General features: G+C 44.4%; 1 protein-coding gene across 4 annotated transcripts in view; it reads left to right on the top strand.

Annotated features, from left to right (window-relative positions):
* The window catches only part of mfsd6b (major facilitator superfamily domain containing 6b), a 26,361-nt gene extending 89 nt beyond the window's left edge, over positions 1-26,272 (top strand). Inside the window, exons 1-7 of one of the 4 annotated variants that reach the window (XM_042336140.1) lie at positions 3,029-3,083; positions 17,568-19,105; positions 20,179-20,276; positions 21,143-21,304; positions 23,717-23,815; positions 24,539-24,822; positions 25,583-26,272. In XM_042336140.1, coding sequence (XP_042192074.1) covers positions 17,604-19,105; positions 20,179-20,276; positions 21,143-21,304; positions 23,717-23,815; positions 24,539-24,822; positions 25,583-25,888 — 2,451 coding nt within the window. In that variant the 5' untranslated portion in view covers positions 3,029-3,083; positions 17,568-17,603 and the 3' untranslated portion in view covers positions 25,889-26,272. Of the gene's footprint in view, positions 1-3,028; positions 3,084-5,374; positions 5,416-17,567; positions 19,106-20,178; positions 20,277-21,142; positions 21,305-23,716; positions 23,816-24,538; positions 24,823-25,582 lie in introns of those variants that run through there. The other 3 variants (XM_007890155.2, XM_042336141.1, XM_042336139.1) reach the window with 3 other exon arrangements.
* The last annotated feature ends 626 nt before the right edge of the window (positions 26,273-26,898 follow it).

The following is a 26,898-nucleotide window of genomic DNA, read 5'->3' as shown; positions in this document are numbered from 1 at the left end:
AACTGAAACACATTCTACGAGGAAATACTGGATTTAATGATCCAAAAACCGTTGTCACACCTTTGACACCTAAATCACTAAAGACTATCTGGAGAAGCTTCGGAAAACGTTTCACCGTTCTCTATAGACTGATAAACTACAGTTAGACTGAAGTCAATGGACAATGGAACAGAAACTATTCCCGACAGACATTTATAAAAAGAACATGAAAGGGGTGAAATATTGCACAGAATTGAAACAGATTTAGCTCCAGGATATAATAAATCTTTTTTTTAAGTGTCATTTTAACATGACAACTGACAAACTGCCCCTTGGATTAAATGAAGTGACTTTGAGAAAGTGACTTGCCAGGAACTGTAATGCGCCCACAATGATTCCTGCAACTTATGGATAATAGTTTACTAGCGAAGGCCTTGTCTGCAGTTAGTGACAACATCCCTCCAGAATACATCACACTCTTGACAGAAATAATGTCCAGGAGATGGATCCAAGGTTCAAACATATAACAATATAACTATCCTTATATTTGATGCAGTCCGTTTCACGTCGGAAGGATGTCCCAAAGTGCTTCTCAGGATATATCGTAAAGTGAGATGTGTGTTTTGTGGGTGAGCGGAGCAGCCAATTGTGCAATATAGAGGATTGCAGCCCTGGTATGTTCACTCATAACACTTTTTTTCAATAAAAAACAACTGACAAACTCTGTTCCCAAAGCGGTGTGTATAGGGGGGTGTGGTGGGGTGTGTATAAGGGGGGTGTGGTGTGGCGTATAGGGGGGGTGTGGTGGGGTGTGTATAGTGGGAGGGTGTGGTGGTGTATAGGGAGTGTGTATAGGGGGTGTGAGGTGGTGTATAGGTGTGTGGTGGTGGTGTATAGGGGGTGTGGTGGGTATATGGGGTGTGTGGTGGTGGTGAATAGGGGGTGTGTGGTGGTGTATAGGGGGTGTGTGGTGGTGGTGTATAGGTGTGTGGTGGTGTATAGGGTGTGTGGTGGTGTATAGGGGGTGTGGCGGTGGCGTATAGGGGGGTGTGGTGGGGTATAGGGGTGTGTGGTGGTGGTGGTGTATAGGGGTGTGTGTAGTGTATAGGGGGGTGTGTGGTGGTGTATAGGGGTGTGTGGTGGGTATAGGGGGTGTGTGGTGGGGTATAGGGGGTGTGTGGTGGTGGTGTATAGGGTGTGTGGTGGTGTATAGGGGGTGTGTGGTGGTGGTGTGTATAGGGGTGTGTGGTGGTGGTGTATAGGGGTGTGTGGTGGGGTATAGGGGTGTGTGGTGGTGTATAGGGGTGTGTGGTGGGTATAGGGGTGTGTGGTGGGTATAGGGGGTGTGTGGTGGTGGGGTATAGGGTGTGTGTGGTGGTGGTGTATAGGGGTGTGTGGTGGTGGTGTGTATAGGGGGTGTGTGGTGGGGTGTGTATAGGGGGTGTGTGGTGGGGTGTGTATAGGGGTGTGTGGTGTGGTGTGTATAGGGGGTGTGTAATGGGGTGTGTATAGGGGGTGTGATGGGGTGTGTATAGGGGGTGTGGTGGGGTGTGTGGTGGGGTATAGGGGTGTGTGGTGGGGTGTGTATAGGGGTGTGTGGTGGTGTATAGGGGTGTGGTGGGGTGTGTATAGGGGTGTGTGATGGGTGTGTATAGGGGGTGTGGTGGGGTGTGTATAGGGGGTGTGTGGTGGTGGTGTATAGGGGGTGTGGTGGGGTGTGTATAGGGGGTGTGTGGTGGGGTTATAGGGGGTGTGTGGTGGGTATATGGGGTGTGTGGTGGTGGTGAATAGGGGGTGTGTGGTGGGTATAGGGGTGTGTGGTGGGGTATAGGGGGTGTGTGTGGTGGTGTATAGGGTGTGTGGTGGTGTGTATAGGGGGTGTGTGGTGGTGGTGTATAGGGGGTGTGTGGTGGGGTATAGGGGGTGTGTGGTGGTGGTGTATAGGGGGGGTGTGGTGGTGTATAGGGGGTGTGTGGTGGTGTATAGGGGGTGTGTGGTGGGGTATAGGGGGTGTGTGGTGGTGTATAGGGTGTGTGGTGGTGATGTATAGGGGGTGTGGTGGGGTGTGTATAGGGGGTGTGGTGGGGTGTGTATAGGGGGTGTGTGGTGGTGTATAGGGGGTGTGTGGTGGTGTATAGGGGGTGTGTGTGGTGTTATAGGGGGTGTGGTGGTGGGTACAGGGGTGTGTGGTGGGTATATGGGTGTGTGGTGGTGGTGAATAGGGGTGTGTGGTGGGGTATAGGGGGTGTGTGGTGGTGTATAGGGTGTGTGGTGGTGATGTATAGGGGGTGTGTGGTGGTGGTGTATAGAGGGTGTGGTGGGGTGTGTATAGGGGGTGTGGGTGGGGTATAGGGGTGTGTGGTGGGGTATATGGTGTGTGGTGGTGGTGAATAGGGGGTGTGTGGTGGTGGTGTATAGGGGGTGTGTGGTGGTTGTATAGGGGTGTGTGGTGGGTGGTGTATAGGGGTGTGGTGGTGTATAGGGGGTGTGGTGGTGTATAGGGTGTGGTGGTGTATAGGGGGTGTGTGGTGGGGGGGGGGGATGTGTACCGGGGGTGGGGGTGGGGTGACCGGGGGGTGGGGGTGGGGGGGGTGTACCGGGGGGTGGGGTGGGGGGTGTACCGGGAGGGGGGTGGGGGGGGTGTACCGGGGGGTGGGGGTGGGGGGGTTGTACCGGGGGTGGGGGTGGGGGTGTACCGGGGGGTGGGGGTGGGGGGTGTACCGGGGGGGTGGGGGTGGGGGGGGTGTACCGGGGGTGGGGGCCGCCGCCGCCGCTCCTGACCGCCCGCGGGTCCGCCCTGAGCCGCCAAACCACGGGAGGTTTGAGCGGAGAGTGAGTGAGTGAGTGAGCGCCGCCCCTCCCCCCCTCCCCCCCCCCGGGGTTTCCTGTCCTGTTCGCTGCTCTCTTCGTGATCTCTGACGGTTCACCGCCGTCCCCGCGCCGGGTTTCACCATCGGCGGAGAGGACCGACACGGGACCCCTCCCCCTCCCCGGGACCCCTCCCCTCCCCACCCCTGGACCCTCCCCCTCCCCCTCCCGTGATCGCCGCGACCCGAACAGACACCACCGGCGGCCGTCACAGCCCCACAGCCACTGGGGGAAAGGTGAGATCTGTGTGTCCCCGTGTGTGTGGGTGTGTGTCCCTGTGTGTGGGTGTGTGTGTGTCCCTGTGTGTGTGTGTGTGTCCCTGTGTGTGTGTGTGTCCCTGTGTGTGTGTGTGTGTGTCCCTGTGTGTGTGTGTGTGTGTGTGTGTCCCTGTGTGTGTGTGTGGTGTGTGTGTCCCTGGTGTGTGTGTGTCCCTGTGTGTGTGTGGTGTGTCCCTGTGTGTGTGTGTGTGTGTCCCTGTGTGTGTGTGTGTCCCTGTGTGTGTGTGTGTCCCTGTGTGTGTGTGTGTCCCTGTGTTGTGTGTGTGTGTGTCCCTGTGTGTGTGTGTGTGTGTGTCCCTGTGTGTGTGTGTGTGTCCCTGTGTGTGTGTGTGTGTGTGTCCCTGTGTGTGTGTGTGTGTCCCTGTGTGTGTGTGTGTCCCTGTGTGTGTGTGTCCCTGTGTGTGTGTGTGTGTGTCCCTGTGTGTGTGGTGTGTCCCGTCCCTGTGTGTGTGCCCTGTGTGTGTGTGTGTCCCTGTGTGTGTGTGGTGTGTGTGTCCCGTGTGTGGTGTGTGTGTGTCCCTGTGTGTGTGTGTGTGTCCCTGTGTGTGTGTGTGTGTGTCCCTGTGTGTGTGTGTGTGTCCCTGTGTGTGTGTGTCCCTGTGTGTGTCCCTGTGTGTGTGTATGTCCCTTGTGTGTGTGTGTGTGTGTCCCTGTGTGTGTGTGTGTGTGTCCCTGTGTGTGTGTGTGTGTCCCTGTGTGTGTGTGTCCCTGTGTGTGTGTGTGGTATCTGTGTGTGTCCCTGAGTGTGTATGAGTGGTGTCCCTGTGTGTGTGTGTCCCTGTGTGTGTGTGTCCCTGTGTGTGTGTGTGTGTCCCTGTGTGTGTGTGTGTGTCCCTGTGTGTGTGTGTGTGTGTCCCTGTGTGTGTGTGTGTGTCTGTGTGTGTGTGTGTGTCCCTGTGTGTGTGTGTGTGTGTGTGTCCCTGTGTGTGTGTGTGTCCCTGTGTGTGTGTGTGTGTCCCTGTGTGTGTCTGTGTGTGTGTGTCCCTGTGTGTGTGTGTGTGTCCCTGTGTGTGGTGTGTCGTGGTGTCCTGGTGTGTGTGTGTGTCCCTGTGTGTGTGTGTGTGTGTCTGTGTGTGTGTGTCCCTGTGTGTGTGTGTGTGTCCCTGTGTGTGTGTGTCCCTGTGTGTGTGTGTGTGTCCCTGTGTGGCCCTGTGTGTGTGTGTGTGTGCCCTGGTGTGTGTGTATGTGTCCCTGTGTGTGTGTGTGTGCCCTGGTGTGTGTGTGTGTGTCCCTGTGGTTGTGTGTGTCCCTGTGTGTGTGTCCCTGTGCGTATGTGCGTGTGTGTCCCTGTGGTGTGGTGTGTGTGTGTGTGTGTGTGTCCCTGTGTGTGTGTGTGTGTGTCCCTGTGTGTCCCTGTGTGTGTGTGTGTGTGTGTGTGTGGTGTCTTGCTCGCAGGTTGAAATTGACCTGTGTCCAAATCAAGGAACTTACTGGAAAATGTCTATTGCGATAACAATGAAATGAAGATATAATATGGTGTGGATTGTACCAAAAGGGGGTTGTTAGTGGTTCACACACTGAAAAGATGATCTAATAACAAACTGAAATAAGCATCGCTCTCGACTCCTGTGAAACAATCAGGGGAACAGTCAACAATTCCTCAAATAAAAATAATAATTTCTTTTAAAGTAAGTTTTACTGTGTAGTCGGGGTTCATGATAGCTGAGCCGGTATCGTGTTTTATTTCCCTGATAGAGACCAATGATATATTTCCGGGTAACATCCGTTTATTTTAAGTCAATACCTAAGTTGCAGTGTCACAGCAATATATATTTAAAAAAAACCCTCAGGCAAACTCACAGACTGCATGTGGGGAACCTCTGCCTGGAGTGACATCGTATAGTTTACTTGGTTACAAAGGTAAAAGGGGAATTAGCCAAGACGAGCCATGGTTGAAAAAGGGTTTCTAAATAGAAATAGGAATCTGTGGAGATTTTCCCACGATGGTGGGGCTGGGAGATCTGGTCTCAACACTTAGAAGAAGAATGTGTTGTTGTGTTTGTGCAAGGAACAGGCAACAAACACGCCTGTTGTAATGTGAACCTGATATTGACGGCACTTACGCAATCACAAAGCAACCCACAAGAGCGGAAGAGAAACAAGAGTTGGTTCGTCCCCAGGAGCATCGGTTGTGAAGCGATTCCAGACAGATCGGTCCTGTGAGCGCTTCTCTCTCTTTTTTTTGGCCAAAGCAAAACACGAGAGCAAATCAAACAGGAGCAAGATATTTCCCCCTTTCCCCTCGAAGAGAATGCGCAATATGTTGTATGTGAATTGATGCACTTGAAAGGTAATTTTTAAACGAGCTTCTGATAAGTTTAGGGAGGCTTCTCCGTCTCCAAAACGGGCATCGAGTGTACATGTTTATTTTTCACCCGTAGTATTTCAATATTTTATATGTGGTGAAGGTTATTGCGGTGAACAGCAGATCTCAGGAACCCAACCCAACCTTAGCTCTATCGAATATGCAAATAGTGGGAACCTTACATTTAGGCACTACAGTGGAGTTATTGTTATTCATTTAAATAAGGTAGTCCTCTTTCTACCAACAAAAAATGTAAACATGAATTCCTATTCTCTGACCTCTGTTGATTGTGCAATGACCCGATTCTCAAGATCAGGAAAATAATCACCTTTCAGTTCAAGTCAGGCTGTGGATTTGTTCTATTCCTAAAATTAGCATTTCTGTCAATTCCACCTATTTTCTCTTCTTCTCACCTGTTTTCTCTCCTGACTCATTTTGCCTTCAGTTTCAGGTGTAGAAGGTGATAACTCATTCAGATAGTTGTTTTTCATCTCTGAACCATAGTCTGAGTGTTGACAAGCTAATATTTGCATAGATCAATGGAGCAGCACTTTATTATGGCAGCAGGTATATTTAATTATATGGCATTGTTGTCTTTATGTTGAACCCATGATCTGAAGTCATGTCGCTAAAGTTTACTGAACATAGTTAAGACCCTTCAGAGAGCTTTGCTTCCTGATTTCTAAAGCTTTATGCTTGACCAATTACCACAACTTTATTAATTTGACACTGACACCTTGTTGCAAGTCACTGAGCAGGATACAGACCTGTACTGCAAGTGAAATACGAAAACATCTGGCAGGAATATAGAACTTGTGAAACCAGTTTGAAATAACTCAGCCATCCTTTTCACTTGGGCAGACCCTTTCTGCGGATTCTGCAGGCTCCTTGAATTCTCCTATAAGAAGTGAATGATCCCTAATGCCTCAGGTTATCATGATAATAATCCTTGCATTTTGGTGAATGCCTTTCATACGAGTCAAATCATTTCCACTGGGTCAGAGATACTGTGTTAGTAGACGACCAACATGTGGCTTCTTATGTACGATCCAAATTGAACTAAGAACATTTACCGGACGCGATTTCTCAGAGGCAATGATCCTTCGCACTTTTTGGATTGAATCTGAAAGCAGGAGGTGTTGTTGGGTATTGTATCAGGAAATACTGTATGCGTTGGAGTGAGCATTGTTGCCGTGAAGGTATTTGGAAGATTGGTAGTTTAAGCTATTTAGAAATTTGCATTTTCAAATGCTTTGAGCAAATTTCATACATGTAATAATGTAACAATTATCACAAGGTTGAGTGTCATTGGTCTTTCCAATACCTTCAGAAAGCAGAACGGCATTTCTTTATATCTTTATTTATTTCCACGACACCTCAAAGTACTTGTTATTTATTATTACGGCTTTCCTTTCTCTTCAGGGATTTTAATTGCGCTCGATTCATAAAGTCTCACAGTACAGTTTACATAGAGCATCACTTGTGTGAGGTGGTGCTGGAGCACGGCAAGTGATGCAGCAAGACTCAGCAGTCTTTAAAGCCAAATAGTGCATTTTATAAAACTGCAGGAGACTTGATCCACAGTGAGCTTGGAGTATGGATATAGCTGTAAAGTGAAAGGTTAGGTGGCGTGAATAGTTTGCTCTGTGTTCTAAAGTTCGCTCTTGGGTTTTATATAAGATATCAGCGTGTAAACACAATTGTGAACACTTGAATATGTCTTTAACCGGGCTTTGGCCACCCTCCTACCCCTACCTCCCTGCCCTCCATCCCTCCTGATCCCAACCCCCTGCTCAGGCCCAAATCCCTGACCGTCCAGCGCCTTGGGACGTCCTCCCGACGTGAAAGGGTTATACAGATGTAATTTGATGTTGTCGTTTGTTGTTTTTTTACGTTTCTGCCACTTGAGTCCAGGCAATAAAGGCCCCCCCACACACAAGTGATATGACATCACTGTGCAGCATAAGCATTGGCCTTTGTGTCTGGACAGCAGGGTTGTTGAGGTGTGTGAGGACAGCTGCGGTGTAAACGCAGCAGATCTGGGAGTTCGCCCTAGCAGAGAGGAGCAGGCTGCGGTTGAATCGTCCTTAGGTATTCGTGACCTCGCTACTTTACAGCACTTTACAGCACTTCCACAGATTGAAAAGGTAAAGTGCAATTTCCCCGTTTCCAAGTTACATCTGTTAGATCCTGTAGCACATTGTTTCAAGATTTTAATCTTCACCTAATTTGCATCAAGTGCAACTCCCCAAATGCAGATTCCTCCCCCCCACCCCCTTCCCACTGACATCATTGGACTGAATCCAATCTTTTAAAGGATCCAACAATAGATCCCAGACGTTCTGACTTTTGAATTGTAAGACTTGCTGCTAGATTAAGCTGGATCGGGTTTAAATGAGGAAGAGGATGGCAAATATTGTAAATTTTGCAACACCGTATAAGTAACAATCAAAGAGCAAGAGCTTTAAATTAACTGGTTGCAGGTATTCAAAGAACAAATGGCTGCAGTAATTTCACCTGTTTGGTATTTTAGCAAAGACACGGAAAAGGTAAATGGAACATTTTAAACCGGTCGGATGATTGTGTATCAAGCGTCTTTCCTAGTCTGTGCATTGTTGGAGAATGTTGATCATTTTCAAAATTAATGCATGATTATTAATGAATAGATTTCATATTTTGGTGCTGCAGTGAGAGTTACAAGGGTAACTTGTCCTTGCATTTGATATAGTGCCTTATCACATCGTCAAAACAACTCAAAGAGCTTTGCAGGATTTTTACTATGAAGTGTTTGTTGTGACTGTGTATTTTGTAAGCAAATGGTAGGCAAAGATAGCCTGGGCAATGCTAAGAGATTCACCTTTTCTTAGTCTGTGGGAACTGTTTAGTTTAGGCTACACTAACCCACAATCGTCTATAGGTGTATTAGGCACAGACACCTTGCTGTGCAGCAACCACAGTATTATAATTTCTGTTGTTTTACTAAGAATATTTCTCAAAATACAGGTATCTGTTTAGTTTTTATCAGGAATCATATCCCCTGTCCTCTGCCTATAAAGTCTGGTGATACATAGAGTGCAAACGCCTTGCTACTTGGTGAGAAATCTGAGTACTAAATACCCATTGTGCAGCCTGTAAGGAAGAGTGTTATGTGTCTCATCGGATAATGGGAGCTGGCATATCCAGCCATCAAATATTTATTCTTAGTCTGTTTAATAAATCACTCTCTTATATCTTGTTGATACCTTGTATATTACCTGGGCCTTGTTGCTTATTCATGGAAGTACCACCATGTATGATACATACACCAGCAACGACAACTTGAATTTATATAACTCCACAAATGTCTTGGAATGCTTCACACCACTGAGCAGGGAGAGAGAAGAAGAAGTGGGAGGGAGGTCAGTGAAGTCAATGAAGTGTGCCAGCGGTGGAAGCATAATTTATATATTTTATCAAGCATTTTTCTGTAGTTTGGCAAAATAATAGAACCAGCCTTGAGGATTCCAACCCCAGGCTCGCTGCATTCCCCAACTCCTCTATACACAGGAGTCTTTTTTAAATCCTTTAATTTTACTGCTTGGATAATACAAACAGAAGTGGCAGGTAAGGGCGTAACTGGGAATTCGAGAGGGGTGTTGTCAGGTTCTGTATAGAATAAGTTGGATCTACAGATGAGGCCAGCCCTTGAGCTAAGTCACATTGATTTTGCACATGGCTGTTAGTTCCTTTATACAGTTTTAAGAGCAGAACCTTGATTTCTGGATGATTTTGCCTCTTTTGGCTATTATAAATGTAATACTATTACTTCTCTCTAGCTGTCTCAGATATTGCTTGACTGGATTTACTCTAAATGTGTTAAGAGTGTGAGATTTTGTAAGCGAATGCGATCATAGGCAATGTAAAATACCGATGGCCTTTAAAATAATTTAAATCCCTTTAAACGCTGTTTAGACTTGTGTAGCATTGATGTTCTTCATCTTGTTTTTAAACTTCTATGATTATTTCTAACCACCAAGGCAACTAACATTCAGTTTACTCCCTGCAGAATGTAATCTCCCCTTTCCCTTACTTTGCTGCCTTTTGCATTGCACATGTTGATGTGGTAAAGTGGGTTCTGCTAACTGGCAGCGGAATGTCAGAATCGAGCCATCCCCCCCGTGGCTGTCTCAGGCTCAACATCATGAGCCAGGCGGGTCCATAGTATTCCAGGGCACTACTGATAAGAGGACCTTGAAGGGCAGACCAGTCACTGGGGCAGTGTGTCATCCCACTCAGCTCGCATTAACCCTGCAAAGCTCTTAATGGCTAGGGTGGTTCTAGCTGGACAAGCACCGGGAAAACTTGCCGGACAGCAATATCAATGGAAAGCTATGCCATTTTAGCTGGTTAGATTCCAGCAGTACTCCAATGCGCACTCTGGAGTCCCAAAGCCTTGGCTCCTGCCAACCTGTGCCTTATGCTTTCCGGAATTAGGTAAACAGGAGGTGTCCCTCCAGCGAGAGGGAGTACACGTTCCATTCCAACAATCTATCTCTGGGATTTCCATGTGTAGGTGGGATGCATGGAAATCTCAGCTTAGTTTCGATACTCTTAAGCATGGTAATGGGTTTCCGCATTACCCAGCTGACCAAAAAAAAGACCCTGGATTTTGTGTGTAATTTGCCAGTGCTTAAGATGTAACTTGCACTTAATAGAGTGACATTTTGTTGCAAGTCAAAATCCATTACGATAGAGACCTTGTGCACCATCAGTGGGAAAGGCAAATAAAGTTCATAGGACAATTCAGAAAACAATTTATTTTTAGCTGAAGGTTATCTTCAAACGGTTATTAAATTTGAAACCCATGAGTTTGGGCTCAGGGGAGGTTGTTCTGAGACACAACATGTTCCTTATTTAATGGTGGATAATTGGGCTGAACTATCATTAGAATATCACAAAATGTCCCCATTTACATTGCGTGTTACTTCTGGAAGGGTATAGAGTGCGTTTAAATATATGTTGTTTGTTGAACAGAATCTTAGTGTTATACAAATGAAGTTTTGGTGTGGGACACTTAAATATCGAAAGAATATGAACAGATTCTAAAAATGTTTCACATTAAGATAAGTTCTTATTGTTTTCTTTATAAGAGCTTTGATTGATTATACGTAAACTGTAATTGATTGTAGAAATCTTTTGTAATTTCCAATCTTTGGGGGGATCTAGAACGGATCAGAACTCATTCACACTTAAGCTACAGTGTTGCAGCACTAATAATAAATGAGATAATAATTCTTGCATTTGATATGATTGCCTTTCACGTCGAGAGAACATCTCAAAGCGTGTCACCTGATTTACTGTAAAGTGTGGTTTCTCGGTATTTGTAGCAACGTAGCAACTAAGTTACATACAGTACTGTCCTACAAACAGTGAATAAATCATTTTCTGTGGAAGATCGTATGATTTAATGCCAATGAGCCACCCCAACACATTTTTAATCTGCTGTAAAAATTGGACAGCGTTTTTCATGCTCCGAACATCAATTTAAGTACAAGATGCATATCTCTCTCATGGACTAATTGTTAACACCCAAACTGTTGCTTGGGCTGAGATCATCTATTTCCTGTACAGACTGGTATGTAAATCTACAACCTTCTGAATTTTTTTTTACCTTTGCAGAGCCTTTAACCACGACTAGGCCATTGGGGGAAGCACAGGAGGAAATATTATAAGCAGTATAGTTTTCTGCCTTCTGCCAGCTAGTCAATAGAAATTCACAATCATTTTAAAGCGGCCTTGCAGTAGATTTTTCTTATTGACTGGCCTCCAGCACTGGCTGTAACTGACTCAGCAAGCTGCAAGAAACAGGAAGCTGCTTGTTAGTAAAGTAAGTGATGATGAAGGTCATAGCAATTTTCAGTCACAACACAGCACGACTCCAAACAGTGCCAGTACTGGCATTGAAACAAGAGAACCAATGCTCACTGCAAAAAAGAGCAAACATCTAAAAGTAGGACTCATCTTTCACCAATGTTACTTTCAAGGGAAATACAATTTCAATAAGTGTTAGTTTTTTAAAATAATAATAATCATTGCATCTGATATAGTGCCTTATCATGTTGTCAAGATGTCTCACAATGTTTCACAGAATACACTGTAAAGTAGTGTGACTGTATTTTGTCAGAATACACTGTAAAGTAGTGACTGTATCTTGTGGGTGAACATGGCAGCCAATTTGCGCACAGCAGTTTTAACACAAACAGCCACAAAGTGAATGACCAATTTTACTCGGGGAATTGTTGGCCAGGACATGGAAAGAAACTTCCTTCTGTTTTCGAACGTTGCCATGGAATCTTTTAACGTCCAACTGAACAAGACAGACAGCATCTCGGTTTAACGTCTCATCCAAAGGGTGGGTTTCTAAAAAAAACTGCAGTGTCTGGATGACACTTGGAAGCTATTACAATAGCATAGTCGGTAACAGTGTGCATTTTTATTGCTGTAAACTAAACAGTTTTTGTTAGCATTTTATTAGTGAAGTAATAAGCGTTGAAACATAATTTTTGTTGCTCGTTGGTTTATGCTCCAGTAGCATCCTGAATTGAGTCCAATCAGCTCAACAATGGCTATATAGATAATATGTTTACCTAATATCCAAGGCTCAAAATTTGACCTTACTTTAGCTTTGCAATCCCAATTTACCTTAAAACTTAAAATCACGCAGGATTGTGGAAAATCGGTCAAGTCAATCTGAATTTGGAAGCCGGTTCTCTCTCCCCAGCTGTTACCCTGGCAATAGGGATCTGTTGTGGGAGGGATAAACATGTTAGCATAACAGCGATAAATGTCTTGCACAGGTGAGGCTGGCTGGGCAACTCAATGAATAACTGAGTTGTGTTGCGTATGATCGGTCACCTAATTGTTTGGAGACACTTTAAGGAAGTACATTGCTGTGATTCACATGTCTTACTTCCATAAAGTAATAATAATAATCCTTTGATTTGGGATAGCGCCTTTCACGTTGCGAGGTTGACCCAAAGCGCTTCACAGGATACTCGGTAAAGTGGAGCGACCGTGTGTTTTGTGGGCAAACACGGCAGCCAGTGTGCACACGGCGTCAGGAACATTTTCAGAGGGGGAAACACGTTGTTAATATATTGTTTTTTTTCCGGCCGAAAGGCAGCTGAACCTGCTCTGTGACGTCGCTTGCTGATTGATTGTGACATCAAGCCATCTGGCTTTTAGTTGCGTTTCTTCCTGTCTTTCACACACCTTACATTTTAAGGAGCTCCGGAGGACAGGGCTTCCCCCATTCGTGACGTCACTGGGATGGAACCTTCATGACGTCACTGAAGAGGGAAGGCATTCCACACCGAAGGCCTTTTCCTCAGGCTGTCTCTGGTCATCAGTTACAGCCGGAGAACATGGCCACAACGGGTGATTTGGAAACATCAGTAAGTGCAGATGTTTCCCTTTCATTGGTGGCAATTAGAATGAAGACACTGCCTTTCAAATATTCAACCACTTCCCAAAAATAATTTGGTTACTCAATCCACGACTGTTTGTGGGACACTGCTGCGCGCAATTGCCTGCCGCGTTTTGTTCACGAAATATACAGTTCAATTCAATTCAGTTCAATACAGTTCAGTCAATTCACTTTACGTTATATTCCGTGAAGCGCTTTGAGACGGCTAGAAGATGTGATAAGGCGCTATGTCAAATGCAAGGAATTGTTATCATTATTATTTATTTTTTCACAATTTAAATTCAGTAATCACCTCACCGTCATTTTGTAAGTTTAAATTCAATCCACTTAACAATTGGTTAGTGTCTCTTATGTTTAAAGGGGCAACTTTTTTCTGAGCTGACCATAAAATAGGATACGTAATAGGATACGAGCCTAAATTTGGAATAGAAGAGGAAAAGGATAGGTTTTTTTTAAACTTTCTGGTGAAGAAAAAGGGGTGTGTGGTATGGTAACTGGTGCTCTTATCACTGACGCAGGCACCAATTTCACAAAGAGCTGAATTGTGACAATGAACCGGGATCCACTGTTTATCTAAAGGATTTGATACAGCAGATGTTCCTTTTGTTGAAAACGAAGAGCAAATGAGCGAGGGAGCTGGTAATGCAGGAAATGATAATGAACAAATAGGTTTAACTTGAACTGACAGAGACGGCCACAGTGAGGTCATGATTGGGCGCATTTGCTCTTGTTTTGTAGCTCTGCAAAGCATTTGACCATCACAGGATATCCTGCCAATTTGGAAGCTAACTAACGGATTCATAGAAATGTTTTTCAGTTGTTTAGTTTGATGAACTTTATTTCCCTTCGAGCTTTGTGTGGTGAGTAACCTCCATTTGACCTCATCTCGCAGTCCTACCACAATGAAAGAATCTAACCAGGCTAGAAAAATGAAATGCTAAAATAAGGTGAAATCTATGATGAAACGTCTTCATTATCACCCGTCGTCGTGGGCAAATGCGCCAGTTGAACAGTTCAGGGCAAAATCTGGCAGGTGACCCACCTTTGAATAGGACGTGTAAAGGCTGGGATGAAATATAAGTAGTTCTAACAACATTGTATACTTGTATTTAGAGAGGCTGCACCAATGACAACATTAAATAAGCCAGCGTCAACAGATCTATGAACAGACACTCAATTGACCTAGTTCCAGTAGCCCAGAGAAATTGGGATCTGAATGTGTTTTACACCATGGTTTTTTTTAAACGTTTATCATTTCAGACACTAATACTCGGTTGATAGGATGTGTGATCTATTGCAAAGAACAACAAAATTACATTTATAGAGCGCCTTTCACATCGGGAGGACGTCCCAAGGCGCTGAACAGTCAGGGGTCAGGACCCGAGCATGGGGGAGGGGTGCTGTAGGGGTGAGGAAAGGCAGAGAGGTGGGAGGTTGGTAGGGAGTCACAGGTCAGAGAGGTAGGAGTGGGCAAGGCCATGGATGGCCTTGAAAGTGAGGACGAGGATCTTGAAGTTGACCCTCTGAGGGATGGGGAGCCAGTGGAGTCGGGCGAGGGTGGGAGGAATGGGGTCACGGAGCCTGGTGCACGAGAGTACACGAGCTGCAGAGTTTTCGATGATCTGCAGCTTGTGAAGGGAAGAGTTGGGAAGGCCGATGAGGAAGGAGTCTCCATAATCAAGCCAAGCCTTGATGTGACGAATACGTGAGTGACGGTTTCGGCAGCCTGAGGGGTGAGGCAGTGGCAGAGTCTGGTAATGTTGTGGAGGTGGTGGTAGCAGTGCCGGTCATGGTGCGGATGTGGGGGAGAGAGGACAGTTCAGGGTCAAACAAGACACCCAGGTTCCTGACTGGCTTAGGGAGGTTGAGTGTGTAGCGTGGAGGCTGATGCTGCCAGCGCCCGAGGTGCGGAGGCGCTGGCGCGAGCCAATCAGGAGGGTCTCGGTCTTGCTGACATTCAGTTGGAGAAAGTTGTCCCTCGTCCAGGACCTGATGTCGGACAGGCAGTCGGTCAGGACGCCAGAAACCTGGAGTTGAGGGTGGAAGCAGAGAGATAGAGTTGGGTGTCATCCACATACATGTGGAAATTTACCCTATGTCTGCGGATGATGTCACCAAGGGGGAGCATGTAGAGGGTGAAGAGGAAGGGACCAAGGACAGACCTCTGATGAATGCCGCACCAGGAGGAGAAGCCATTTACTGAGATGAAGTGGAGGCGGTGTGAAAGGTAGGACCTGAACCAGTCAAGGACAGAACCTTGGAGGCTGAGGTGGGAGGAGCGGCGGTGGAGGAGGATTGAGTGGTCCACAGTGTCAAAAGCGGAGGAGAGGACGAGGAGGCAGAGGGAGACCTGGTCCATGTCAGGATGTCGTTTGTGACCTTGACCAGAGCAGTTTTCGTGTTGTGGGCAACACAGAAACCCAATTGGAGGGGCTCATGGAGGGAGTGGGAGGAGAGGAAAGAGCGAAGCTGGGAGGCAACGGCTCTCTCAAGGACCTCAGATAGAAAAGGGCAATTGGAGATGGGCCGGTAGCTGGATAGCTGTGATGGGTCAAGGGATGTTTCTTCAAGGTGGGGGTGATAGTGTCTGTTTTTTGGGGTTAGGAACAGTACCAGATGACAGGGAGAGGTTGATAATGTCAGTGAGTGGTAGGGCAAGGAGGTGGAGGTGAGATTTAAGGATGTGGTCCAGGGAGCAGGTGGTGGTGATGATAGAGGATGGGGTGACAGGTTCAAAGGTGTGGAAGAAGGGATGGGTAGTGGTCAGAGTGTGGGGGGGGGGGTGGGGTGTAGGGAAGGGGTGGAAGGGCAGTGGCAGCTGAGCGGATTCCCTCTATTTTGGACTCAAGGAAGTCCAGCATTTCCTTGCAGTGGGAGTCGGAGGAAAGAATCTGCGCGGTGTGGCGGGGAGGGCAGAGGAGCCGGTTGGTGGTGGAGAACAGGAGACTGGGTTTGCCCTTCGCCACCAGGATTAACCTGGAGTAGAAGGACAATTTGGCCGAGGCGAGAGCGGAGCGGTGGGTTTTGATGTGGTCCAGCCAGATGTGCTGGTGGACCTTTAGGCCGGATTTGAGCCAAGTGCACCAACCTGATGCAGGGAATGTTATTGAGGGGGAAACACCAGCAGTGCTGAGAATGGCATTGATGTGCAACAGTATAGGCACATGGCTAAGCAACTGTTATTAGCCTGATGGGAAATCTAATGACTAGAAATCACTGGTGAGGATTAACATCACAGATTGGTTTGGATGAAGAAGGCCCTTTCGCCTCTCTGATTTCATCCCTCCAATACACCTACCCAACCATCAAACTGCTCTTTTAAATGAATCCAATAATCTGTCCACCACCACCTTTCCTGGCAATCTGCTCCAGTCATAGATTACTCTAAATTGGAAATACTACAGCACTGAGTGGGGCTACATGAAACATAAAATAAAAAGGTCTTGTGGATGGATCAGTAAAGATATTGATAGTCATCACAGCACTAAAACTCCATGTACTATACTGTGCTATAAAATATTTACAAACTACCCAGTCACTGGACTTTGCAGTAAAATCATCTGAAGCATTTTGAAATGACTCAACGAGATGTAAGGCTCTTTATTAAATGCAAGGATAATTAATATTATACTGTTTTTGTAAGTGCGTGGAGCTGCAATGACTGCACTTCCAAGGTGATCTTAAATAGGGATACGCTTCAATAAAAATATTGTGAAAGTTAAAAATTGGACTTAAAAAAAGTGCACATTTTAAATTTTGCAAAGGAATATCCCACAAATAGCCATGAAGTGAATGACCGTTTTTATCTTTGGTATTGTTGGCCAGTTCACTCGGGAAAACTCCCTTCTCTTTTCAAATAGAGGCATGTCCACCTGCACAGACAGACAGGATCTAGGTTCACTTCTCATCAGAAGGACAGCACCTCTGACAATGCAGATTTCCCCAGCATTGAACTGGAGTGTCAGCTAAGACTATGAGCTCCAAGCTCTAGGATGGGGCTGTGAACCTATAACCTTCTGACTCAGAAGCAAGAGTGCTACCAACTGAGCTAGGCTGACACTATCACTTAATTTCAACTGCAAAAAAGAGCTACTTACTCTGGTTTCTGGCCCTGGGTATGTAAGCCTTGCTTCTGAGTCAGGAGGTTGTGGATTCACAGAACATGCATATATACATCCCAGTATAAAGTGCAATTCAATTATCAGGTTAAAAGCTCCAAACAGGGACCAGATCTGACGCTTAATTTGGGCTCCTACGTTCCCCTCTAATTTCAGGATGAATACGCAAATACACGTTTTACAGAAAGTTCTGAGGCATTTTGAGACGTTTCGATGTGATAAAGTGTTATATTGAGTGCAAAGATTATGATGAATAACTGTTAACATCAGCTTCGTGGGAACAGCTGTGTGCAGTCTTTGGATTCTAAAACTGATTGTGACTCGATTCGATTTATGTTAAAATCTAGATTATGAACAGCCTAACATTAGTTAAAATAACACAGCAAAAGCTTCTCAGCAAATGGAAAGGTAGTTGGTTAATCTACATTTTGCTCCATTGCAAAGGAGCAGAGTTGTTCTTCCTAGAATACAGTGGTCGTATTGAGTGTCGTTTTAAATGCTTTGTGTTTCCTGTGCACATCAAGAATATAATTTCCTTTCTTTTTCCCTCACAGCCCAGTGTAGAAATCTAAGCAGCTCACTGGTAAACCATGGCAAGCGACGACAGAGTCGCCATCCTTTCTGATGACGAAGAAGACCAGAAGAGAAAATATGTGCTTGCCGAACCTTTCAACACGCTTTCTATGGAAGCAAACCATGGGGCCTCTTCTGGCCCTGTCTCTTTGGAAACAGCCACGCAGGAGGAAGAGGAACAGGACTGGCTGGAAAGACGCTGTATAAAAATAACCAACGATCTGCTCATTTCCAAGGTCTTTTATTTCTTCTTCTACTCTGGCTACGGATCGTTGTACCCATTGTTACCTGTGTATTATAAACAGCTTGGCATATTGGCCAGCCAAAGCGGACTTCTGGTGGGGATCAGATATTTTATCGAGTTCTGCAGTGCACCGTTCTGGGGGGTGATAGCAGATAGATTCAGAAAAGGGAAAATTGTCCTCCTCTTCTCAGTCCTGTGCTGGATTGTCTTTAATCTCGGAATAGGTTTTGTCAAACCTGCCACAATGAAGTGTATTTCGAAAACTCCAGCAACTACTATACCAGATTCCAATTTCACTGCCTTTTCCACCATTGCCCCCGCTGCAACCACTAATCACTCTTTCACCAACACAAGCGGCCTCTCCAACAAGAGTCGGGTACAGAGGGACCTGCTTGGGAAAGAGCCCTTTGTAAGCACATCGAGTGTCAGTTATCCTCGCTTCAACACCCCGGTGGCAAGTGGGGACAACTCAACAGCGATGTTGGATGTGAATGCAAGCGTGCTTCCCAGTACAGCCATCAGCATCCTGAGCACAACACAGCAACCCAACAAACGCATCGTTTTTGACCAAACTGAAGTGGAGACTATTTTCCTATTGATATTGTTGGTAGTTATAGTGGGGGAGTTCTTTAGCGCACCAGCAGTCACTATTGTAGACACTGTTACCCTGCAGTACCTCGGCAAACACCGAGATCGCTATGGGTTACAGAGAATGTGGGGTTCTCTAGGTTGGGGTATAACCATGTTAGCAGTTGGCATCGCAATTGACCATACCTATATTGCTGTTACTGTACAAGGAGAGGGCTGTGTACCTCCAGATTACAAAAACTATAGGATCACTTTTATTGTGTTTGGGGTCCTAATGTTCATAGCCTTCATTGTGGCGACCCAATTCAGATTTGACTACAACCACTTGAAGACCGAGGAGAATAAGAGGGAGGAGGTGATCGAGATCCAGCAAGTGGTTCAGACTTCTTTGGGAGAACATTCGAGGACTGCGACCAATAGCGAAGACTCCAGAGCAGCTCAATCAAAGAAGTTTGAATTCAAAGAGCTTTTCAATATTATCTGCAGTGTACAGTATGGGTCAGTGCTCTTTGTGGCCTGGTTCATGGGCTTTGGTTATGGCTTTGTGTTCACATTCCTTTTCTGGCATTTGGAAGATCTGAATGGGACAACCACACTCTTTGGAATATGCTCTGCCCTGAGCCATTTGTCAGAACTGACTGCTTACTTCTTCAGCCACAAGCTTATTGAATTGGTAGGTCACATCAGGTAAGATAACGGAAAGATATCTGTTAAGTTGGTTTTCTTTCACTCCGAGCCACCACAATCCACTTATAAATGACACAACAGGCATTCACAGGGTGGGTTTTCTTTTACCAGTTACTAGCAGGGAATAGGTTTATAATATTGAGAGAAAGGAGGATCAGGGAAAAAAATGGATTTCAATCAAAGAAGAAGTAATCAATTCTGAATCTACAACAATAATTATACTAAATATAATAATCATAGTAATAATCCTTACATTTGATACACTGCCTTATCATGTCATTGAGGCATCCCAAAGTGGTTCACAAGATATACTGTAAAGTGGTATGACTGTGTGTATCTTGTGAGTGAACACAGCAGCTGATGTGCACACACAATGTCTCACAAACAGTCATAGAGACCAAATGATTGACTTTGTTTTTTTTGGGGGGGACATATTTTGGGTATCTCTGTTTAATGTTTCATCCAAAGGATAGCACCTCCTTATCTGAGCAACAGTTGGGGTGCTACAATGAGTCAATCCACTTTATAGTATATAATCTGTGAAGTGCTTTGAGACGTCTCAACGACGTGGTAAGGCGCTATATCAAATGGAGGGATTATTATCATTATTATTAGCGCCCCTGAAATAAGGGAGTAAAATTCCATCAGGATACACTCACATGATCGCTATCCAGTGAAATCTGCCCCAATAGAGGAGGATGCGGAGGAGGGAGAAGATGAATAGAACAAAACTGGATGGAGAGAAAAACCATGAAAACTTATCATTGAAGTAAATTGTATGCATATTATTGCAAAGGATCTCAGCACTTGGGTATGATTCAAGGCTTTGAGTAACTGATCTCACATTGCTCACTGCATATAAGATGTCTGGATACATCCCAGTCAAGGTCACATATCAAGTTACATTGAAGAATGATTGATTTTGTCTGGAGCTGTACTTGTTTCTCATTTTCCCTGTTAATCTCTAAATCTTTTATAATTGTATGAATTTTGCTATTGAAAAACACCCGGCACTGTTTGGCAAGTATCTCTCTTACAGCCTAACTTTGTTTGTGATTCTCCTTGTTTCCCAGGGTGCTGTACATTGGACTGGCCTGTAATACAGCTCGCTACCTCTATATCTCCTACGTGGAAAATGCCTGGTATGTGCTCCCCATGGAGGTGTTGCAAGGTAAGGATGCGTGCAAGAAACAAAAACCTTCCAAAGTAACACAAAAAGGTTATTTTGCTCAGAAATATCCATTATTCTTATACTTTAAGAACACACGAAAAGTCAAAAGATGAAAAAAAGCCATTTAACCCACCGAAGCTCACCTCTCCGCTACCTTAACTTACGTAGAGTCAATTCAACTTTGGTTTGAATATACCAAATGTTTTCCCTGCCACAACCTCATCCAAACATTTCTCATTCTTTTGAGTCAAAGTTCTTCCTCCTATTTGTTTCAGTCCTGTTCTTCACAATTATAAGTGTACATCCTTAGGTTGCTTTCCAGGGTTAATATCAATTAATATTCTTGGTTTACCCTTAAAATACACATTTTAATATTTTATAAAACTCAATAAGGTCCTCTCACTCCCAACTGTACAGGAAGGAATATCATCTTGATGAGTACTTTCCTCCTAACCATTGTGTTATAAAAGCTTGCATCTCTCTTTCCACGTGGATTGATGCACTGCATCGGGTGAAGAGTTTCATGATAACTTTGGACAAAAAGTTCAGTTTTAAAACGTGCCATTGGGATATTACTGTGCAATTGGATCATAAATAATAAATTGATCACTTTATCCACGACTGTTTGTGGGATACCGCTGTGCGCAATTGGCTGCCGTGTTTCGCCCACAAAATACACCTTCGATTCACTTGACAGTATATTCTGTGAAGCGCTTTGAGACGTCTCGAAGATGGGATGAGGCGCAATATCAAACGCAAGGATTATTTTCCTTATTATTATAACGTTTGAGGACATTCTTGCAATGGTGACACTAAGAATATTCCGATGGCAATTTGAATCTGAAAGGTGTTTGGTTTGTTTGCAGGAGTTACTCACGCTGCTGTCTGGGCGGCCTGCATCTCATACCTCAGTGCTGCAGTTCCTCCAGCATTACGCACATCTACCCAAGGCATCCTGCAGGGACTTCATCTGGGTTTGGGTCGAGGTTGCGGTGCCATGATAGGAGGAGTGTTGGTGAACAGCTTCGGTAATTAATGACTTGGTTCCACCGTTTCCATCATTCCATATTTCCCTAATCTTGACATGTCAAATACTTTGGAGCGAGCAGCTCATTATTTATCCATCATTATCTTGTGGCTTCGTTATCTTGCTCTCAAGCTGTGTTGAACCTTAAACAGCAGAGAACTTGACATACCCCTAGCTAATTTAGGAGTACGCCTGTCAGTTTAGTAGATTTTAAAAAATATATCATTTGGTTACTCATTCCACGGCTGTTTGTGGGACACTGCTGTGCGTTTCGTCCACAAAATACACAGTCACTACACTTTACAGTATATTCTGTGAAGTGCTTTGAGACGTCTTGAAGACACGGTGAGGCGCTATATGAAATGCAAATATTATGATTATTATTATTATATTACAATGCTGGCAATTTAAAGCTATTTTCACTTTCATCAAGAGCCATAAAAACTTATGACATAGTATGAACTCACTTGGCCTGTTTTTTCATGTCAGTGTTTGCACCTACAAGAAGTCATCCATTCTCATTCCAATTCCCTGGCTCTTTACCCAGTCCCTCTAATACCTTTCCTCTGCAGGTGCACGTTGAGCTCAGGTTTCAGTTCAGGAACTTAATATCAAAGGGTGGGAAAGATTGACAATTTCAGTCATTTAAAAATTCACTTGTCTTTGTAATCTTCGATACTAATACCTTAGACACAAACACTGTGAATAAGTTGTCAGGATAATCTGTTGTGTTAAATTGGGAAGAAATTTGTCAGGAAACATTTTGTTTGTAGGCAAAATGGCAGCATTACATAAGTCTTTGCTTTTTAAAAAGAAAGTAACATTCCCAGAGTCAATATGTAAATAGTGTGGCACTGAACCATATTGACCACAAAAGTCCCAGTTCAATCCCTGGTCTGGTTGAGTTGATCTCAGGGAAACTGGCACTGGAGATGCAATAATTTGTCAAATGCCCTCAGATTAGCAAGATTTAGAAGTGATCCAGAGTAAGGAATGAAATCTGTTAGCAAATTTGGTGCTCTGGATACAGTGCTCTAGATACAATAAACCTGGGTTAATATTATAACACTGAGATCAATATTTGAACAGCCTTGGTGATAAATTCCACTGGTATACATAGTGACTTTGACAATGTGTCCCTTTGTCTCATGCCTGTTTGTGGCACCTTATCATTGCAAGTAGCTGGTAGATTTGCCTCCGGAAAAACAATCATTGCGCTTAACAGAAATAACCTGTAATATTTCGACATATGATATTTCATTCTTACAGTGGGAACCGTACAAATTGCCAAAGGCACTTCATAGCAAAAGCAATGTCTCCCACTCTGGTTAAGTGCGAGTTCCTATTGTTAATGTCTAATTGTTGCAGGTAGGATTATAACTGAAGATTATTGAATAACTTTGAAACAACAGTAAATCCTACACGAGGCACTCCTTCAGAACGGGCTGTTCCCAACTGCTGATTCATGAGGCAGGAGCTGACTGGGACTGTGAAACAGTCACTTTTTTGTAGTCTGATTGTGAAAGCTTTCAGCTTATAAACCTGGCCTTATCTGCAAGCAACTGAGCCAACCTTATGTTTTGTGTCTTATCTCATGCACTCCTTAAAAGGCTTCCAGCTCTGACATCAATAGAGAAGAAAAGGTAAAGCTGAGTTGTGACTCAGAACAGGAAATGGAGGGTTCAAAGTGAAAGTGGCTTCTGCACCAAAACTACTTGAATAAACCTGGTCACTAATATTCTGAATTAGATCTGAGCTCAGTGTCCACACTGAGACAGGAGGAGGAGTGGGGCCAGGAAGAAGGGTAGATGTAAGGGAAGGAAAAACAACTCTAGGGGCATGATAACCTATGATTTATATTGAATTGGTTTACATAGAACAATATGAACTATACTGACACCAGGTTTTAATTTCACTGTCTCAGGGACGAAGAGTTCTTACTATATGTCTATATTGTAATCTTAGGCAGGCTTTGACTATGTTTAACTGCTGTCAGTTTCTTCCTTAGCAACTGGGCAATGATACCACAGGTGGAACTGGTTATTCATTTCATGGATGTTTGTGGGACATTCCTGAGTGCAAATTGGCTGCAGTGTTCACCTGCAAAATACACAGTCACCACACCCTACAGTAAATCCTATTAAACACTTTGAGATGTTTTGATGATGTGATAAGATGCTATGTTTTGCCCACAAGACATTTCGCCCACAAAATATACAGTCAATTCACTTTACAGTATATTCTGTGAAGTGATTTGAAACATCTAGAAGACGTGATAAGGCGCAATATCAAATGCAAGGCTTATTATTATTACAATATCAAATGTAACGATTACTGTAGCATTTTAAAATTAACTGTTAATGAGATCAGCGTGGTATGACGGTAAAGTGAAATCGTGCCCTGTGACTTTTAGGTGCTGCATCAACGTTTCGTGGGATTGGAATGACTTCTTTGGTGATTCTCCTGCTTTTTGCCTTGATCCAGTGGTTGGCAGTGCCAGATGAAGATGAAGGTAATTATCAAAGAACATACCTGCATTGTTATTTGTTATTTTCTTTAGCTCATTGGCACCATGCTGTCTTGCCCAGCCAAGATGTTAGCAAATGGCTGGCTCCCAAGTTCCTGTAATGCCGCTCTGTAAATAACTTTTCGGGGTGGTCATGTGCATCAGGGTGGCAACATCGCAGGAGTGTAGCTGTGGTTAGCCACTTGCTCATGTATACCTTGTATGATGGACTACGAAGGTTTTCCATTGAACATTGTAGTTTATGCACTTACCAGAACAGGGACAGTTTTGCTTTACAAAGGAACTTATGCACTTAAAACAACAGTAATCACAATCCAATACATTGCAAGCGGTGAAGTTTTGAAGCAGAACCTAAGTAATCATTTAGGTAATCATTGAGTAATCATTATTCCTTCAGAGGAAGTGGGTAGAATTTTTTTTTATAATTTCACCCTATGGATCTGAGATGTACCGAAGGTATTCAATAGGCTCTTGAAGGAGGATTGTGTTAAATTTAATAGCTTTAGTCTCAAATTGGTGAGTAGTCTTCCTAGACTTTAGGAGCACTTTAACAGACCATTTTATTGCGTTTGCTACACACTCACATTATCATGGTTTGAGTTTGTGAATAGATGAACATTCAACAGTCCAAGACGCTATCATGAGTGAATGTAGTGTTGTTGTTATTGTTGTATTGATAAAACCGTTCTGACTCTTTGGTACATTTAGAAAAGAAGATGCTGGCAGAGCGTATACCGGTCCCATCCAGCCCCGTGCCCATTGCCACCATTGATCTGGTACAGCAGCACTCCGAAAACAATTCACTGTCCCGTACCGAAACTAAACATCCTCCAAAAAAGACCAGGCACCAGGAAGAACAGGAAGATATCACCAAACCAGCTTGGCCCATCAGTTCATCGCCCTGGGTTTCCTTCGCCTTTGCCCTCTGCCAGATCATGGAGATGGTCAAGTTGATGAAGACAAATACAGCTCTCGAACACCAGGTACACCAGGTTAGTGGGCAAACTCCGCACTTGCAAACTCTCACTCTGAGCTCTAAGCTCTGTGAACTGAGTGCTGATCGAAGCCCATGTTTATACAGTTGAAAAATCTAAGAGCATTTGTACATACCTGAAGCACGACTTTCTCCCAAGCCAATATTGTTTTTATCACTGTGAAGAGCCTGGTTCTTTAGGTTATTTTGTTGGAGTTGCATTTAGTGCAAATCTATTATGTTTGTGAAAAAAATCTATATTTCAACAAATAGGTTGGCCATCATCTTTCAAAGGGCCATAGTTGTCATAACACATTAAAGTGTGCTTTGATTTCCCTTCCGCTGAGGAAAAACGGGATTATTGATTCCTCTTTTGAAGCTTTTGCTGTTTTGTCGATAACAGTCAGGACAACAGTTCAAATAGTACAGTGAGTCCTGGGCTACAGAGAGGGAATATCAGCAAGGGTCTGATTCCTGATCTCTAACCAATGATCCCTGCTGGTAAGTGCATGTATGACTATATATTGTGTGAGGATAGGATTGGGTTCAGCTGTCTAGTCAACCATGGAGAGCATCACATGAGGAATCCTTCATGACCAAGATGTCCTGAAGTATCATCAGAACACACGGGACTTCATCCCTCCAGCACCTTCACGATAGGAGGGAACAAATTTGAGGAGGCGGAGGGAAAAATGTGTGACCAATTCTGAATCTTAGGTCATTCATTTCATCTGTAATTGCATTTGGTCAATACTGTTCTGTTTATCTGTCCCTTTTAGGAGGCGAATGAATATCCAGCATCTCTGGAGGCTCCACCAGAAGCAGCCTCGGCCCCTACACAGATGGAGCCTTCCTCCGCTCCCACCAAACAAACAGAGTCACAGACCCCAGCCGTTGCCTCCGACCCACAGCACCAGGTCAGCCCAAGCCCCACCCAACCCAGTGAGAGTGCTAGCGACCAGCCAGACACAGCGCAGAACTTTGTACCCCTGCCTGGGAATGGTGACGCGAGCCACAATCCAGACACACCTCAACACACTGGGACTGATGGAGTGAGTCACAAGGAGTTCTCTTCAGGATCGTAAAGATTACAAAGCACTTGCACTGTGGTTTTCCATGCTGGACTGAAAATAGGCTGAGCAAAGATGAAAGGTTTTTGCTTTTGGAAGAAGATTATCCAAAGCTTCGGAAATGCCACAAGTCACCCACCTTATCAATTAGACAATTTATTAGCTGCTAATTGTGTATATCCTAGAAAATTACTGCTGCAATTATTACATGTTAAGCATTAACAGCAGAATTGAAGTGCCTCTTTATATACAAAGGACATATCCCATGAATATTTCACAATCGGAATTAATTTGTATATTGTTGTATGGATTTTGAGACCAAGTCTGAAAGGGTGGGGCTGCCCTCGGGAATGAATGAATCGTGATGACGTATTCTGCGACATCCGAGGGCGTTTGTTGCATTTTGGCTTTTGTTTCCTTTGTCTTTTTTTTTGTTGTGTGGTGGAGGGGCTGGTTACAACCATTCAGAGTTGAAATGGAATCTGCAAACCTCAAGAGACTTCACCCACACCAGAGAATGTACTATCATATAGGTTAGTGAAGTAACAGTGCATATGATCCTGGGGTGGGAAGGGATAAAGGGAGAATGGCATGATTGCAAGCGAATTGTTTAATGATGCCTTTTTTTTGGACACACACACTCCTCAATGCTAAAGTTCAAGTACAGGTTTTACATTTGTAGATGTATAAAGGAAATCAACTGTAAATTCTGGGGATCTGAGATAAAAACAAAATGCTGGAAATGCACAGTTGGTCAGCTAGTAGTTCTGAGGAGGCATCACCCCCATGACACTAACCTCTGCTGTGCACTTACCAGCATTTCTGTCATTTCAGATTTCTACTTGCCACCTGCCAGACACTGGACCCTGTAGCACATTACTGTAAAGCACTGAGCAGGTGGTAGTTCTATGTATTTCCAGAAGGCAGTCTTAATACTAAGAATGCAAAAGCATGACTACTATGTGTCTGTGCACTTTATACTCTTAATTATTCACTGGAATATTTTTTTGTAAAAAAATAGTACT

This window comes from Callorhinchus milii, unplaced genomic scaffold (genome assembly GCF_018977255.1).
Source record: "Callorhinchus milii isolate IMCB2004 unplaced genomic scaffold, IMCB_Cmil_1.0 Scaffold6, whole genome shotgun sequence".
In the NCBI taxonomy this organism is placed as follows: domain Eukaryota; kingdom Metazoa; phylum Chordata; class Chondrichthyes; order Chimaeriformes; family Callorhinchidae; genus Callorhinchus; species Callorhinchus milii.
The sequence above is the reverse complement of the archived record's forward strand: the minus strand, read 5'-3'. Positions and strand labels throughout refer to the sequence as shown.